The sequence below is a fragment of the Vipera ursinii genome, assembly GCF_947247035.1.
Source record: "Vipera ursinii genome assembly, chromosome: 2".
Taxonomy (NCBI): domain Eukaryota; kingdom Metazoa; phylum Chordata; class Lepidosauria; order Squamata; family Viperidae; genus Vipera; species Vipera ursinii.
Window position 1 is genome coordinate 222,786,836 of NC_139513.1, and position 18,983 is coordinate 222,805,818.

Sequence of the window (18,983 nt, forward strand, 5' to 3'; positions counted from 1 at the left end):
GCTTGTGGTTCTTTGCTGTGGAATACTCACTGCTGAGGCTTCTTAAGCCCCAGAGGTAGCAAATGCTTGCAAGGCACACTCAGGTACATTAGTTATATGCTGGTCTTGTTTAACATCCCTTCACATTGGATCACACAGATATGACAAGTACCTAGTGTCCCTGAAGAACTGGGGCAGCAGGTTCTGCATTGCATCCCTGCTGGTACAGCAGAGGACCCGCATCTGCTTCCTTGTGACAACCCTGTTGGGTGTTTCCTCTCAGAGTTCTTGTATAAAGTTGCCATTACTTTGCACTCTGCCATTATTCCTCTCAGGAGCTCTCCATTATGTTCCACTCAAGGAAGGAGGCACTCTGCCTACCTTTGAGGTATGAGCGATGCCTCTTTCTTCTTGGAAGGATGATGCAGAAACATACTGCAACCCTCTCGGGGGTCATAAGAAGGAAACTGGATGAATGAGATCTGAATATTTAGCTTTGCTGTCCTCAGGACTTGCAGTTGTTGAGCATCTGCATGATGTGAACCAGGGAGTGCGGTGTCAATGTTCATGGCTTGTACCTGTCCAAATGTTGCAATGGTCCCTGCATATTCTACCTGGAACCTCAACCAATATATAAAGAAAAAAAAAACAATGCAAATTACTGGCACACCCCTACACAGAGAACAGCAAATGCAAAGCAACTGACCAACCAAAGCAGCATCTGAAAGGTCAAAAGGGACAGATTGAAGCTTGTAAGCTCATAGATGGAGAGGTATGGATAACAAACTTAGTGTCACCAGCAGTGCAATAACAGGGAAAGTTGACTTCATTGTATCCCCAAGATAGAGCAACAGATGTTGCCATGCTCCACTGCCACCAAGGAGGATGCATCACGTTGCATCCAACCAACTCCCACGATTCATGGCATTCATCGCACTCTGTCACTTTCAACTTACTGAGTTGGAAGATCAAGATTAAAAAAAAGAACGTCTTTTGGAGAACATTTCAGTAGCCCAGCTGTGGCTGGTGGGCAAGAGAGACTTGTGGAGACGTCTGGACATATGTCCCAAAACTAGGCGTTGGGGAGGAAGCTATGGAGATTGGCCATTGGCAGAATGAGATACTAAGGAGCATTTCTTCAGCAACAAGTGTGATCCTTGTGTGGAAAACAGTGAAACAAAAATTAGGGCAGGAGGAAACATGGTGCTGGGGGGGAACAGAAAATAAAAGGAGGAAAAAAAAGAGAAGAACATTTCTACGTTCTCTGTCATCATCTCTCTTTTCATTCCGGAGAAACAACTGCGATAACGCCTGACTGCGGGGGGAACTGGCGGAGAGCCAGTTTCGCGTCGTTTGTCCTGTCCTGTCCTGTCCAATCCAGCCTTGGGAGGAGCGCGCATTGGCTGGCCAGGGGGCAGCCTCTCGGCAGGTGGCTTCGGCGGGGAGATGTGAGGCAGGGCGGGGCCAAAAGGCCCTCCCTTCGGCTGACGATCGGCTCGGGGGCTATAACAGGGTCGGGGGGCCTCGGAGGGAAGAGTTGCCGGCTGCCGTCTTCTTCCAGGCGCAAACTAACTTTGCCCGGGCGAATTGGGAGGGCGGAGGGGGAGGCCGTCGGCTTCTAGGCATCATGCAGTCTTGCGTCCAGCGGTGGGGGAGGCTGGTGGGTCGGGGGGCCAATCTGCACGGGCAGCATGGCAGCGCTTGGGGAGGCAAGAAGCCGCCAGGCCGATGGGGACGCAGGGAGCAGCTGAGACTGGCTTGGGTGAGAAGCAGCAGCAGCAACCCCGGAGCGAGAGCCGCCGCCGCCGTCGCCGCCACCTCTTCCAGGCACATCGAGAAACTCCTGGGCAGGCACGATGACTTTTCCGAGCGACACATCGGTCCAGGGGACAAAGAGAAGCAAGAGATGCTGCAGACCGTCGGTCTGTCGGTGAGGAAGCTTCACCGGAGCCTCTTCTTTCTTTCTTTCTTTCTTTCTTTCTTTCTTTCTTTCTTTCTTTCTTTCTTTCTTTCTTTCTTTCTTTCTTTCTTTCTGTGTTATTTCTTTCTTTCTTCCTTCCTTCCTTCCTTTGTTCTTTCTTTCTTTCTTTCTTTCTTTCTTTCTTTTCTTTCTTTCTCTTTCTTTCTTTCTTTCTTTCTTTCTTTCTTTCTTTCTTCCTTCCTTTGTTCTTCCTTCCTTCCTTCTTTCTTTCCTTCCTTCCTTCCTTCCTTTGTTCTTTCTTTCTTTCTTTCTTTCTCTCTCTTTCTTTCTTTCTTTCTTTTTCTTTCTTCCTTCCTTTCTTCCTTCCTTCCTTTCTTTCTTTATTATTTCGCTTTCTCTCTTTCTTTCTCCTTTCCTTCATTCCCTCCCTCCCTCCCTCCATAGTTTCTCTAACATTCCCCTTTAACAGCACCTCTTTGCTTTGTCTTTGCATCCCTCTCCCCACATCATCATCATCATCATCATCATCATCATCATCATCATCATCGCATCCGTACATCATTTCCCACCAGGTCACATCAACCGATCTCCATTCGAAAGGGATGGAGGAAGAATGCGAAGTGAATGAATTTCACAAAATCCCTTTTTGTCAGTGAGAGATTTAGTGAACATTTCTCAAACCTCTTTTATAGTCCCTTACCCACACCTCACTTTAGCCTCCTTGACTAAGAATGTTACAAGAAGTGGAGGACTAAACTGGCTGGTGATTCTTATCATGCTTTGATGTTTCCCTTATATTTTTAGACTATTGATGAGCTGATCAATAGAACAATTCCTGCTAATATCCGCTTGCAACGGCCTCTGAAGATGGATGACCATATATGTAAGTGTCATTTTCATGCAACTGTTATTATGGTTAATCAAATTGGTGTTGACTGTTAGCAACCAGATGTAACAATCCAAATTAAAATCTTGCTTGTCATCTACAGTAATTAACCCATAAACTTTACAGGAAAATTACATTTTCTCATCTGAACCAAATGCAGTTTTACGTTCATTGCAAGATCTGACTGTCATTTCAGATCTTCCAATATGAATACACAAAAGCACTATGTTAGTCTTCAGTGTTAACTTCTTATAATTATATCTAAACATGGTATTATGGTAATATTTATTGCTTCTAACCTATTGTTTCAGAAAATTTTATTTAGGAAAGCAGAAGAAGAGGTCTTTCAAAGTAAAATATGAGAGCTTTTAAAACAGATTTAAAAGAAACTATTAAAGAACTATAATGTAGCCAGCCACGTGTGGGTTAAGTAGTTCAGAAGTACATTTCTTTGTCTTTTGGCTGTCCACAAACCATTCCAAAAATATCATTTAAGTTACTGTATATTTCAGAACATCTTCCTTCACTTTGTAAAAAAACAATTTTAATACTTTTGGAATCAATTTATACATAAAGTAATCTCTATGGGGAGAGGAAGAGAAAGAGGGAGTTGGAAAACAATATTAACTCTTATTTGTAAAGAGCCCCCGATGAATAATGTGAAAATGTTCTCTTAATAAAGATTTCTTCCTGACACTTATGGCATAGGCTGATAAACTGAAGTTGTACACAATAAGTACAATTGTATTGTGGCTTTTAGTTACCCAGAAGACTACTGTATTTCAAGCAGTATAACTTGCTGGTTGCTTATTTTTGTTAATATTTTGATAGATATAACATACAAGGGATTTTCAGCTTCTTGCTCTACTTTTGATGTGGCTCATCAGCAATTTGAGGATAAACTTTAGGCCCTGCAGCTTTTGTCAAGTTCCTGGCTAGTTCAATCTGGTTCCTTTTGATGACATCACAGAACAGAAGCTGCAGCCAGTATGAAAGAGCCAGGGAGGTGATAAATTCAAAAGGGAATCACAAGGCAAAGAATCCCAGTGTAATTTTTTTTTAAAAAAAAATTGTATTTCTTAGTTTATTTACATCTTTATGCCAAAGTAGTTTTTTTTCATTTTCTTAATAAGCTACCTTTCTTTTTGTGACTGAATAATCAATCACCTCTGTCTGAAAGAATATTTGGAATCTTCAACATTAGGAAAATCATAGTGTTGATATTTAAAGGAATATAGCTAAATGACTTTCAAGAGAAACATAATTTAATTAACCCAGATAAATACCTGCAATGTTAGATCTTCCATATCGAGGTTGCAGAAATCCAAACATCTACTAGATGGTAGCAAAGAGATACAAATAATAATAAAAATAATCGGAAAATGTTGTTGTCAGCTAGTAATCAAATGCATTTATGCTGATCAGATACAGTAGCATAGGAATAGTGTGTCTCAGCCAAACTATATAATATTGAAGCTATTTGGATACATCTATCAAATGGAGGGATGCATGTCTAGTAAGGGGTGGAGCAAATAGGAATTCCCAGATTTTATGTTACTTCAAAAAAAAGGGGAAGAAATAATATAGCTTGCTTTGCTTCTGCTACTAGCTAAGGATGTCAAGGAGGAATATAATGTTTCATGGTAAGTAATGTATGGCTGAATATAATATGGGTGTGGCCATCAAGAAGACGAGATGCATTTTATATATTTATAATATTTCTAAACCATCTTTAAACTCAAATTTCTTTCAGTCCTAAGCTAGACTTCCATATTATTAGCCAACAATATTTGATCCCCTGAGGTACCATTGGTACCTGCTAAGTTAAGCTTGTTAAGCTGTTAATATCTAGCCTAATTTGCAAGGGAGTCCTTGATGCTCTCTGAGCTTGGTAGATCTGTAGAGCTGTAGATCAAGGACCCCACAGTTCAACTCTGAATTACAAATATTCTCTTCTATCAGTATTTCACAAGTAACTAAATATGCTGAGTAACTAAATATGTGCATTTCCAGAGTATAAATGAAGCACAACCATCATTTCTTTTAAAAAATATATTTTAAGTTGTGAAAATCTCTCACTGTTTCGTTCCAGTTCTGGTCTTTCTGTTTATGTTGCACATTTCCTTCTTCTTCAACTGTAATGCACAATCAGCAGTTATTTAAATCTACTGGATCTCAATATTACCCCAAAGGGACTTTTTCATCTTGATGTTTCAGCATTATTTCATACCAGGCATGAGTCGTCTATAATGCTTAATATAGATAGAGAGGACCAACCTGTATTTTAGCCTCTACAGGCTAAAGTTAAACGAGTCTATATCAAATTAGTAACACCGAACATAATGCAGTTTCTTTGGCATTATATAAAATGAAGCTAATGGGTGAGATTATCTGTTAGGGAAGATTTCTTGCTTCATTTTTTTGCAACTTTCAGAGTTCATGTATTTCATCTTGGTCAACTAGTCAGTTCTATGAATTAATTACCTTCTGTAACAGGTGATTGTCTCATCATGGATCCTATGATATGAAAGAGAAATTGGATAGGCAACCCTTTTTGATGAAGCAATAGAATCAACCAGGGCTTTTTTTCTCATAGAACGCTCAGAATGGAGTTCCGGCACCTTTTTTGGATGGAACCTTGTAGGGTAGGCAAGGCGGGTTGTATGACATGTGTGAGTTCCGGCACCTTTTTCTTTTACAAAAAAAGCACTGGAATCAACGCTGTTGTGTTATAGAAATTGCTCATTTTTATAGCACTTTTCCTAGGATGAAGGTTACTTTGGTTACTTTGCCAAGTAATAAATAATGCTGAATTTTTCAGTACAACCATCTTGTGGGTTACGTTACTGAACATGGTCTACTTTCAGGTATCCCTGAGTCAGACGGATGAGAATAATGCATTGCACAATGGTTTTAATTTCAATTTCAACCTTCCTACCTCTGATTAGTAGGTATCCTGGTCACCCAGATTTAGCCTGGATGAACTACTTTTTATTACGGTGTGTGCAGCTAGGTTTTGTGTAGCAGCACCAAAGATCCATTAGATCAGGGGTGTCAAACTCAATTTCATTGAGAGCCGCATCAGCATTGTGGTTGCCCTGAGGGGGCCAGGTGGGTATGGCCAGGGTGGGCGTGGCCTACTGGGTGGGCATGGCCAGAGTGCCTATGGCCTACTGGGTGGGGGTGGCCAGCTCTACATCGTTTGCATCAAGGGTGCCTATGGGGGCCCAGGCAGGAGTGGGACAGATCTGAGGGTCTCTGGCAGGAGGGTTTCTGGGCCAGGGGCAAGGCAGTGGGGGCCGTTCCCTCACTGTTTCCAGGATGGCTTCGCGGGCCACATGTGTTTGACATGTCTGCATTAGATACTGATGGGCAAAGCATTCTATATAACTATGATTCATTTAATTTTTTGATATCAGTTTGTGGTCATTTTACATGTTATCGTATTTAAAATAAATTTAGTGTTTACATTATCATGTTATGTAGGCTGCATCCTGGACCTCATTTATAAAAGTTAGGATGTTTCATAAATGCATTTTAACTTTGTCTTAAACTTTATTTTGTTTATTATCTACTTAGATTAGTGAATAAATATATCCACAGAACACTCTGCTTGTACTGGTCTGTCAATAAACTGAATTGAAAAAAATTGAAATTGAATGGTTGAAAGACACTAGTATGCACTTTCACCATATTTTTAAAAAATCTGGTATATTGATGGACTTATGTTCCATTATGTCTGTAAGACCAAGAGTTCTGTATTCAGAACATTAACTTCTGTTGAATGCTTCTGTGTCTGCTTCTGTGTCTTTGACAAAGCTGGTCAGTAGCTTCCAACTTTCCTTGAAAGTTGCATAGGAACCATGCCTACTGAGTAACTGGGCTGGACTGTGGTCCTATTACTTGTATTCATGGAAGCTGAATGGTGGATTTCGTGTCTATCATACTTTATTCATCTGAGCTGCATGGTAGCACCCAGAAGGGAGAAATTATAATTCAGTTAATTACAGGGGGTCCTCGGTTACCAACAGCAGTTGGAGCCAGAACTGCTTCCGCTAAGCAACTGATAGTAAAGCACAATGACCTTGCCACTTAGTGACCTCAGTTATGGCAATCCCTCTTGCTGTCATTAAGTGTGGTTGGAAAGAGATTGGCTAAACCAGAGGGGAGGAATCAAGCAGGGAATTAGCCTGGAATTTCTACGGTGGCACAAGAGGGCAAAATCTGACCCCCTTCCCCCAATGTTGTTGAACTTAATCAAGTCTAGCCCAGGTACAAACTGCCAGTCTGAGAAGATTCCTGTGTTATAGGTTTGAACAATAGAATGGCTAATTACAGTTTTCATGTGTGGATTTGATTGTTCATGCCTGACACATGCAGGCTATTAAATGAGGACTTCACATGACCATGACTTCCAACATCCTGCTAACTTCCCCATTGACTTGCTTATGGGAAGCCAGCAAGGAATGCCAAAAATCACAATCACATGATGTCAGGGATATTGTGATGGTCAGAACTCAGAGGACTCATTGTACATCCCCTTCAGTTGGAAATTCAAATGGTCATTGAACAAGTGGATGTAAGCCAAGGGCTACCTGTACAATATATTTTTTCTATGAATTGTTATGAAATATGTCCAGTGTATATGAGATGTATGGTAAAAATAAATTTTGTCAACATTTAGCAATTTTATCCTTTTAAAGAAAAGTATTGCCTGCTGATACTTGATTATTATATTTAGAAACTGACTGGCAATGATAACATGCTTCTAAAACTATACAGCCATTTATACAGGGTGATACAGCCATTTCTTCAGAGAAAAGTAATACCTTGTTTCTGAAGATGCATAAAAGTTAACATTAGCCTGAATGTGCAGTACAGGTAGTACAGGTAGTCCTCAACTTACGACCATTCAGTTAGTGACTGTTCAAAGTTACAACAGCACTAAAAAAGTGAACTATGATCGTTTTTCACACTTACGGCTGTTGCAGCACCACTAGGTCACGTGATCAAAATTTGGACACTTGGCAACTGGCATGTATTTCTGACAGTTGCCGTGTCCCCAGGGTCACCTGATCACATTTTGTGAACTTCTGACAAGCAGAGTCAATGGGGAAGCCAGATTCATTTAACAACTGTGTTACTAAATTAACAACTGCAATGATTCATTTAACAACCATGGCAAGAAAAGTCATAAGGCCCAAACAGGCACGTATCAATCAAAAAGAATTCCTAGCTGAGGTTTCTGAATGAATACTTAACTATTGACAGAGTAGTGGGTTTACTATAGTACATTTTGTCTTCACTGAGGGAAGAAATGGGCTGACTCAGGTGGCTAATTGCCAAGTATTTCATAATGAGTGTTTACACTCCTTTGGATTCAGCACATTGTTTATAGCTTTCTCCAAGTCGAGGCAGAAAGGCCAATGTCTGCTCTATGATATGATACATATCACCAACAAAGATAGTTTAAAACTTCACTTGAAGTTCCTACCTTGTTTCCACGAAAATAAGACCAAGTCTTTTTTATTTTTGCCTCCAAAAGAGGCACCAGGTCTTATTTTCGCAGGGTGTCTTTTCCATGGTGTCACCTCGGGACAGCATCACCAATAGCCCAGCCCAGACAGACCAATTCTTGTGTGGCCAAAGGAAATGCCTCTGCAGCTGAGAATGGAGCTCCGGATTGATGCGCGCGGTGGCCCCCCAATCTGCATTTTGCCATCAGAGGCCTTCCGGAAAGGCTTCTGCAGCCGAAAATCGAGCTCTGGATTGAATCTGTAGCTCAGTTCACAGCTGCAGAAGCCTTTCCAGAAGGCCTCTGTTGGCGAAATGCAGGCTGGGGGGCACATGGGGCAGGGCCACCCCCATACCCCCGCCCTAGCTTGATTTTTAGGCGTTCATCTCAACCCAAATCTAGGGCTTATTTTGGGGATAGGGCTTACTTTTGGGGAAACACGGTGTTAAATCAGTCCCAAAAATTATCCGGAAATGGTTTTGCTAAATCAGTATTATACTGCTGCAACCCAGATTCACTGAATCTTTTTCTCTTTTTTTTGAAGCAAAACATTAAAATATAGTAAAAAAAATGATAACTGTTGAGTGGACAAGATAGTGCAGCCCAGGAGTTTTGGATCACAAATTACAAGTCCTCTGCTATCAATTGTACTGTCCAAGGTGCCCTAAAATTGGGAGGTTTTGTGTTATGGGCAAAATATTCACATACAGGTTGTCCTCGACGTATGACCACAATTGGGCCCCAAATTTATGTTGTTAAGTGAAACATTTGTTATGTGAGTTTTGCCCCATTTTACAACCTTTCTTGCCACAGTTGTTAAGTGAATCACTGCAGCTGTTAAGTTAGTAACAAGGTTGTTAAGTGAATCTGGCTTCCCCATTGACTTCGCTTGTCAGAAGACTGCAAAAGACGATCACATGACCCTTGGGACACTGCAACCGTCATAAATATGAACCAGTTCCCAAACACCTGAATTATGATCACGTGACCATGGGGATGCTGCAGTGGTTGTAAGTGTGAAAAACAGTCTCAAGCCACTTTTTCCAGTGCCATTGTAACTTTGAATGGTCACTAAATAAACTGTTGTAAGTCAAGGACTACCCATAATCCATTTAGCAGGTCCTGTCTTGTCACTCTTTCTGTCCAAGAGTCTTCAGCACTGGCTGAGATATCACCAGAACTTCTTACAGTAAGTTATTTTCCTTAGGTGCTGATGCCTAAATTGCTTTGCAAGTTCTTAAATTTATTTAACAATTAAAGACTTCTGAAGGCTGCACGTTCCAGACTATAAATGCAAAGCAGTCGTTTCTTGTTAAAATGTTTAACGTTGTGAAAATCTTTTCACTTTTCAGATTTTTTTTACGTTTCTTTATTTTTTGCTGCTCAAGATGTGCCCTTCCTGTTGCTACCTCTGAAATGTATAGTTTTAGAAGGTGAACTCTAGATATGTCCCAATGAGGACTTTTGCCATCTGTGGCTCAGCATTATTTTGTTCCCAGCTTGTTATTTATTGGCTTATTATTTGATAAGGCTTAATATAAATGGAGTGGTCCAACTTGTATTTTAACCTCTGTGAGTTAATGCTTGTTGGTGTATGTGTGAGAGGGGGCACACATGTACCTTTGAGTCTATCTTGATTCATTGAGTCCCAGCAGTTATTTTGGCAAGATTTTTCAAAACTGGTTTGCCATTGCCCATTTCCTATCACTAACATAGAAAAATTTGCCCAGTTGCCTAGCTGCTTTTGTGCTTAAGGCAAGACTGGAATACAGAGTGTCCTGGTGCCTTTTAACCACTACATTGAAATGACTGTCAGAATTAAATGGTCTCGGATTGAATTAATAGCATTAAACATTACCTAGATCAGTTTCTTTCACGTAATATATAATGAAGCTAACGCTGAGGTTATCCATTATGGGTCATTGAACCATTTTTTGTTTCATGAATTTATTTCTAACTTTCAGAGTACATTACTTTCAACTGGGTTAATTGGTTAGTAGTATGAAAATCACATTTTGTATGTAATGTGGAGGTGGTCTCACTAGAGATCCTCCAATATCTTGAAGGAGAGAGTTGGGAGTTTTTCTAGGCAATTCTCTAATGAAGCAATGGAATCAAAACCAGTGTGTAATAGAAATTGTACATCTTTGATAATACATTTCCTAGGATGGAAGATACTTTAGCATCTTAAATATATAAACCAGAATTTTCCAGTATTCCAAATCATAGGAGGGGAGAAGAAGAATATGTGGTCTGCTACTTTATATGTCTTTCAGCATAGAGATTTCGTATTTATGAATAGAGAGATGTTACTATATTCACACATTTACAAAACAGTACATCCATATTGTGGATTATGTTACTGAACATGTAGTATGTCCAGATATCCTTGGGTCAGACTGATGAGAATTATGTATTGCAAAATACCGGTAGTTGAGAGTGACCAGGATACACTTTCACCACATTTTGGTATATTAATGGACTCATGTTTCCTTATGTCTGTTACATCAAGAGTTGTAGATTCAGAGCATTCACTTCTGTTGAATGCTTATGCAACTTTAGCTAAGCTAATCACCAGATTCCAGCTTTCTTTGAAGATTGCATGGGAATAGTGCATACTGAGTGATTGGGGTGGACTGTTGTCTGTATTATTTGCCTTCATGGATTAAATGTAAGCTTTCATGTGTATAATACTTTATTCATCCAAGCTACAGACAGGGACCCAAAGGGAGAAATTCTACAAGTACTGTAGTCCTTGACCTACAACCATTCATTCAGCAACTGTTTGAAGTTACAACAGTGCTGAACGAATCGTAGTTACAACCATTCCAGATGTTCCAGAACCCCAGCAGTCATGTGACCGCAATGTGGGAACTTAGCAATTGCTTCAAACTTATGACCAGTTGCAGGATGCCATGATCATGTGATTGCCATTTGCAAACCTTCCCTGCCAGTTTCCTCAGATTGTCAATAAGGAAGCTTGGCAGGGAAGATCGCAAGTCGTTGGGGTGAATCTCCTCCACCATACACCTTCCTTAAGCCCCTCTACACTTGTACTGCATTAGCCACTTCTGCATCCCTGCCAACTTCCCTGACCCTCACTGCATATTTTGCACATTCCCTCACCAATCTACATTTGCACCTTCACATAGCCTCCCTACCTGCACCATGTCCCTTGCATATCCTCACATAGCTTCCATGACCCATGCCATGTCTCTCACACACCTTCCCCAACCACTGCCACACACCCATTAGTCTCTCCCCCACCCGGCAGCAGCCACTTACCTGCCTGACTGCCTGCCTGACTGCCTGGAACTTGCAGCTTCCTCCCAGCTTCTTTGACCAAGTGATAAAATTAGTGGACCAGAGGAATGCTGTAGATATAATTTACTTGGACTTCAGTAAGACATTTGATAAAGTAGATCACAACCTACTACTTGATAAGATAGAAAAATGGCTGGCTGACTGGCCGTACTCAGCGTGTGGTCCTCAATGGAACTGCATCTACATGGAGGGAAGTGTGTAGTGGGGTGCCCCAGGGCTCTGTTCTGGGCCCAGTGCTCTTCAACATCTTCATCAACAATTTGGATGAGGGGATAGATGGGGAACTCATCAAATTTGCAGACAACACCAAGCTGGCAGGAATAGCCAACACTCCAGAAGACAGGCTTAAGATACAGGAGGATCTGGACAGACTCGAACACTGGGCACTAACAAAATGAAATTCAATGGTGAAAAAAGTAAGGTTCTACATTTAGGCAGGAAAAATCAAATGCACAGGTATAGTATAGGTGGTACCTTGATCAACAGTAGTAACTGTGAGAGGGATCTCGGAGTCCTAGTGGAAAATCACTTCAATATGAGCCAGCAGTGTGCTGCAGCTGCCAAAAAAGCCAACACAGTGCTAGGCTGCATTAACAGAGGGATAGAATCAAGATCATGTGAAGTACTAATACCACTTTACAATGCCTTGGTAAGGCCACACCTGGAATACTGCATCCAGTTTTGGTCACCACAATGTAAAAAAGATGTTGAGACTCTAGAAAGGGTACAGAGAAGAGCAACAAAGATGATTAGGGGACTGGAGGCTAAAACATATAGGGAACGGTTGCTGGAATTGTGTATGTGTAGTTTAACGAAGAGAAGGGTGAGGGGTGACATGATAGCAGTGTTCCAATATCTCAGTGGCTGCCACAAAGAAGAGGGAGTCAAGCTATTCTCCAAAGCACGTGAAAGCAGGACAAGAAGCAACGGATGGAAACTAGTCAAGAAGAGAAGCAACCTAGAACTAAGGAGAAACTTCCTGACAGGTAGAACAACTAACCAGTGGAACAACCTGCCTCCAGAAGTGGTGAATGCTCCAACACTGGAAGTTTTTAAGAAGAGACTGGACAGCCATTTGTCTGAAATGGTATAGGGTTTCCTGCCTGAGCAGGGGGTTGGACTAGATGACCTCCAAGGTCCCTTCGAACTTCTTCTTCTTCTTCTTCTTCTTCTTCTTCTTCTTCTTCTTCTTCTTCTTCTTCTTCTTCTTCTTCTTCCTTCTTCTTCTTCTTCTTCTTCTTCTTCTTCTTCTTCTTCTTCTTCTTCTTCTTCTTCGACTAGATGACCTCCAAGGTCCCTTCCAACACTATTATTATTATTATTATTATTATTATTATTATTATTATTATTATTATTATTATTATTATTATTACCCAGCAGGAAGTTGCCTTGCCTAATGACCAAGGGATTTGGTTAACAGTAGCAACTGGGATTGCAGGGGATTGCCATCGTTAAGCAAATCAGTCACACTTTACAAATGCATCATTTAGCGACAGAAATCCCAATCCTAATTGCCATTGTAAGACAAGCACTGCCTGTAATCCAGTTAGTCTTTTCCATGAAGTCATTAGAAATATTTCCAACATGTATGGGTTGTATAGCAAAAATAAATTTTGTTAATATTTAATAATTCTGCCTTTGTAAAAAAAAAGTAACTGTGGACATGTATATAATATACAGAAAATGAATGGTAATCATAATACGTTTAAAACTACTTAAGTTCTTATGAGAAATGGGGGCACCCTTCCAGGGAAAAGTAACACCTTGTTTCTAAAAGTTAACATTGGACTGAATGTGCAGTATTCATGTTTTTTTTCTCCTCCCTCTTACTTCTGATTCTGATACAGCAGTGCCAAAAGATCAATGAACTTTGTTCTTTGACACTAAGATTATTGCTTATGATCATGTTATGCAATTCCTTCTGCTAGGAAAAATAAGCAAGGTCAGAACAGGCATGTATTTAGCAAAAGGAATTGCCAGCTGAAATTCCTGAATGATTAGCTAACTATTCCCAGCAAAGTGGGCTTGCTGTAGTATGTTTCCTCTTAACTGGTGCCCTAGAAAATTAGGAGTAGGCTGAGTCAGGTGGCTTATTGCCAATCCCTTCTTAAAAGTGTTTACTGTCTTCTTGGATTTCGAGTTCTCAGTTCATTCAGTACATTGTTTACAGCTTCCTCCAAGTTGATGCATAATCAAAGGCCAGTATCTGCTCTATGGTATGATAAATGCTGTCTACAAAGCAATTTAAAATGTTTTGTACTTTAGTCTAGCCTACCTGTTTCCTGGCAAATGTTTTTTCTGTAAAACGTTGTTTAATAGGCATCTGGAATTCGAGTGCCATTCAAAAAATTATCTGGGACTGATTTTACCACAAGAGTATTATACTGCTCTGCCTCAGGATTCAATTCACCTTTTTCTTTTGAAGCAAAAAGTTAAAATGTAATAAGCCCCCCCAAATGTTAATTTTGGGGTGTAGGTTGATGTGCTCCATTTTCAACCACAAATCGACACGTCATCTGCTATTGGCCAAGCTGATTAAAGCTGATGAGACAAAGCACAAAACTCTGAAGGCATAAAATTGTATTAACTTATTAGCTCAAAAGTAGAAGTAACTGATTGTGTAATCGTTATCTTAAGATATAAATACTTAAGTAACAGCCTGGAACTGTAACACTGGTACAGAACTAATGTATTATTATTATTATGCGAGTCCACTAGTACAGAAAGGTACAGGAGAGTCCAAAATGACAACCGCAAGAAAACACTTAGGATAAAGATTCCAAATGCAAGCATATCAAAGTACTTATAAATCATCTTCCAGAACAGACTTAATGATGCATTGGGGGTGGTGTTTACTACTTTGACCAACAGATCGAACTCAATTATTTATATAGTTCCCATTATACAGCCATTTTCACATCTCCATTCAGCTATTCTTGTTTGTGTCACTGTTTGGAAATATGTGTTTTTGAAATCAGGCCTCCATCATCATTTCAAATCAATTTTCTGCTCACTGCTTTTAAAAAAAGTCAGTTATCTACCACATCTGTCATAAAACAGATGCGGTCTTTGAACTATGTGGATTTTTCCCTACAGTTTAATCCTTGGAATTTGTATTGGTGGCTGTTCTCTCTCTCTCTCTCTCTCTCTCTCTCTCTCTCTCTCTCTCTCTCTCTCTCTCTCTCTCTCTCTCTCTCTCTCTCTCTCTCTCTCACACACACACACACACACACACACACACACACACACACCTGTGGTTTAGTGGGTTTATTAATATTCCCCCACAACTCCCTTCACCAAAAACCCAGAACTGTTCCAATTAAGTCCAGCCACAAACAGACTAATGCTAGTCCACAGAACAATGGCGAATAAATCCACAAGGCAAAATTAAATTCACAATACAAGAGGGTTCATAAGATAAGAAAAGTCCAAAGTTCACAAGACATGATCCAAGTCAAGGCACGGTGTCCAGCTGCAGCTGCACACTTTCCCACTGCACACTTTCCCACCTCAAGCCTCAGGGCTGTCCTGCTGCACCTGTGCTTAAGTCAAATCCCTCTCAGACAGCTGTTTGGAGCCATCAATTCCCCTCCAGATGTGCCTGGAACTGGTTCATCTTTCTTCAAGCTGACATTTGGAGAGATATCTGAGGAAGCGTCCGGAGGAGTCATCACAGTGGCAGGCTATTGATAAATTAGATAGATTCTGTCATTCAAGATAGATAAATCCTAGCATGTTTGGGAAAATGACCACCACTCGCATTCAAAATGCTTGTATGAGGAGGATCTCACTTCCAAGAATTTAAAGCTTTGAATGTTTCCATTAATTATTTTTTTTCCTCCCCATGGCTACCTGCTCCTTCCACATCCCTCATCTCAGATTGATAGGATTCCCTTTGGACTGTATACAAAGGAAGGGTCTGTCTTTAAAGTAAATGAGCATAGGATTTCCCCTGTTCCCTCAGTGTTATATTAATATATTTATTTCCATCTTTGACTAGTACAAGTTTCCTATGTGTAAATTGTGCGCCTCTGTCGCTTGCGTAAATGGAGCTGCACGTACAAGCATGCGCGCCCGCAGCTTGTGCGGAACATCCCCTCTCCCCCACACCAGTCCGCAAAAATTGAAAGTTTGGAGACCCCTATGGTAGAGGGAATGGCAACCAACTTAGATAGAAATACAAATTACCACAGGAGGTTAATCAAAATGGTCTGCTCCAAAGATGATTACTTTGAAGCCATGAATAGTCATGAATCCCAACAAATACCCAAGAATGGGAACAAAGCAACTTCAATCAATGGTCAAATGGTTTATAAGTGGCCCGTTCATTCATATCAAAAAGGAAGATGTAGCAAGAGAGGCATAGTCAGTGTTACAAAGTTTGTTTGAACACGAACATGTAAACAGCAAGCAGTGCCTGTTCTGCAAGTAATTTAAAGGAGGGTCAAGAAGAAACAGGAAAGGTAAGAGCATTTGAATTCTTTGCTGGAAACAACTGAAGTGAACTGGGATCTAAATCAAAGGCAACCATGGTTTAGCACTTCTGCTTGAATGGTATCTTCACTAGTCCCTTTGGAAAAGACCAGAAATGGATCTGACATTAAAATATATCAAAAACTGATAAAGAGCAGGGATGCGGGGAATATCCATAGAAGGGCTTTGCGCAAAGTCAAAAGCAAGTTCCATCAGTAAGGTATTTTTTTCTCCAAAGCTGTGGGGATGTGCTGAAACACTTGTTAAGTTTTTGATATTGTAACCCAGGGGTGTCAAACTCAATCTCATTGAGGGCCGCATCAGCATTGTGGTTGCCCTCAGGGGGCCGGGTGGGTATGGCCTGGGTGGGTGTGGCCTACTGGGTGGGCGTGGCTAGAGTGCGTATGGCCTACTGGGTGGGCGTGGCCAGCTCTACCTTGTTTGCATCAAGGGTGCCTATGGGGGCCCGGGCAGGAGTGGGACAGATCTGAGGGTCTCTGGCAGACGGGGGGGGGGTCTCTGGGCCAGGGCCAAGGCAGAGGCGGCCGTTCCCTCAATGTTTCCAGGATGGCTTCACGGGCTGCATGAAACCACTTCACGGGCCGGATCCGGCCCCCGGGCCTTGTGTTTGACATGTCTGTTGTAACCTGTGTTATTGGGGGGCAGCTAAATTCTAATTCAACCAGCACATTTACGAGGTGACTTTGGACCAGTTAATTGTCACTCGTGCTAAGGTGCCACCCAGGATTCTTGCTGTGAGAGAAAATAGGAGGATTTATGTCAAATAGGTTTGAGAAAAAGAAGCAAAGTGAAATGAAAGAACTTCCTTATACTGTACATCTCAAGTGAGATAAAATAGTTGGTTTGCTTTTTATTGGTGTAAGGAAACGATGTGATTTATGTAAGAATGCAGATAAAATAAATATAGCTCCTTTAAAAGTGGGGTTCAATATTTTAACTACATTTTTGACCTTGAAAACCATGTTGTTACATTATTCACCATATAACAATAAATGTAGCTGAAAAGTTTTGCGTAAGTTATAATTGTGAATAATCACACAATTATTTGCTGCATTTCTATGTATTTCAATATGAAAAATAGGCAGAATGAGTAGACAGTTAAAATGAAGCTGGACGACAGGCAGTCAAGTCGTGTTGCTGACTACTTTCATGTTTATATTTTCACTAGGCTAAATGGTGCAAAGGACCTGAAATGTTTAACCTTTATTCAAATCTTCACACAATGTTTTCTATACATTTATTTCTAGGTGAAAATGAAATTCTTGAAACTTTATACAATATTGCCAGCAAGAATAAGATTTGGAGATCTTATATTGGCATGGGTTATTATAACTGCTCAGTCCCTCCAGCCATTGCAAGGAATTTGTTGGAGAACGCTGGATGGTAATGTACCATTTTTTATTATTAAATGCACACAGAGAGAGAAATTGCATTGTCCATGTCAATATGCTAGAGAACTTTTGAACACCACAGTTCTAATTTACACTGGACCAAAAGAGGATCCCAGGGGGAAGGCAACTATTAAAAAAATAAAAACTCTCTTTATACTTGCTATTTTCCTCTCGCTATAATATAAAATCAGAAGTTACATAAGCAATCCTTTTAATGCGTGTATATATATATATATATATATATATATATATATATATATATATATATATACAGAATTGACTTGCGAGGCCGGTGTGTGGTGCAATCAGTTCACATGGTGTAATAAGATGGAGGTTTGTTGTCACTGTGAGTTGGGGGGGTGGGAGCACGAAGGGAGGCTCAGTTAATCTCAATGTATACATGGTTGTACTTTGACAATAAAGGTTCATTCATATATATAGATTCCTTGATAGGATTAAAAATACTAATCCCAGGCATGTTAAAATTAACAAACTAAATGAACACTAGGATGGAATAAGAAAAAACTAAAACAGTTTTTATTGCTAAAAGATCAAGCTTTCGTTGTCAGGATGGAAACGCTGGGGTCGGGAGATCGCGTTTATACTGTTGGTGTCTGCACTCTGCTCATGGAGCGCGTCACTGGTCTGTTGGTTGAGGTTGGCCGTATTTCTTTGAGTTGTCGCGCATCCATTTTGGGGGGATGTAGTTGTCTCTGGGTATCTGTTGTTAAAAGTGAATTGCTGATAGTTCTGTGTGTTGTAGCCATAGCTCTATCATTGTCCGTGTTCTCATACCAGAGGTCCTAAATGGTTGTTGCTCTTCTTCCCTGTGTCCTACATTGCAGGGTGGTTGTGTGTTGTTGCAATCTTGATTTTGAACCTACCCGCCATGAATGTGAAAATACCTTAACATCACGGATAACACTGCCTTATATCCACGGTGTATCCGAGGCCTCAGCATGCATACTAGCCCCTCACAAGGTTGGTGTTGCCCACAGACCTGATCGGACTTTACGAGCTTATGTCATGCGCCCTAAAGATCCACTCCCCAATGAAGAAAAATCCTCCGTCGTGTACAAGATGTCATGACAGAATTTCAATTGCAATTACATTGGGGAGATGGCAAAACGACTGAAGACTAGGGTGCATGGACACAAGCTCGCTACTAGAAGACAAGAACAACATTCACAGGTGTGGGCACACATGGCTACACACAACCACGTCTTTAATCTAACAGGGACCGAGGCAATTGCCAGTGACAACACTAAAGGCAGCCACTTGTTTAAGGAAGTTTGGTTTTCAAACCACTCCTCTATCAACTGGCACATAGACTTCCCCCCTGCATACCAGGCACTAAGGAATTGGGAAGAGGAACAACATGCGCGATATGAAGACAAACAGCGCAAGCATTCACAGAATGCCTCTTTGTATTTTGTATTTTTATACTCTACATATATTAAGAAAAGATCTTTA

General features: G+C 40.7%; 1 protein-coding gene across 1 annotated transcript in view; it reads left to right on the top strand.

Moving 5' to 3' along the window:
• Positions 1-777: 777 nt before the first annotated feature.
• Positions 778-18,983, top strand: part of GLDC (glycine decarboxylase) — a 41,918-nt gene continuing 23,712 nt past the window's right edge. The window contains exons 1-3 of the mRNA XM_083352540.1: positions 778-1,909; positions 2,705-2,783; positions 17,367-17,502. Of these exons, the coding sequence (XP_083208666.1) occupies positions 1,607-1,909; positions 2,705-2,783; positions 17,367-17,502 (518 nt within the window). The 5' untranslated portion in view covers positions 778-1,606. The remainder of the gene's footprint in view (positions 1,910-2,704; positions 2,784-17,366; positions 17,503-18,983) is intronic.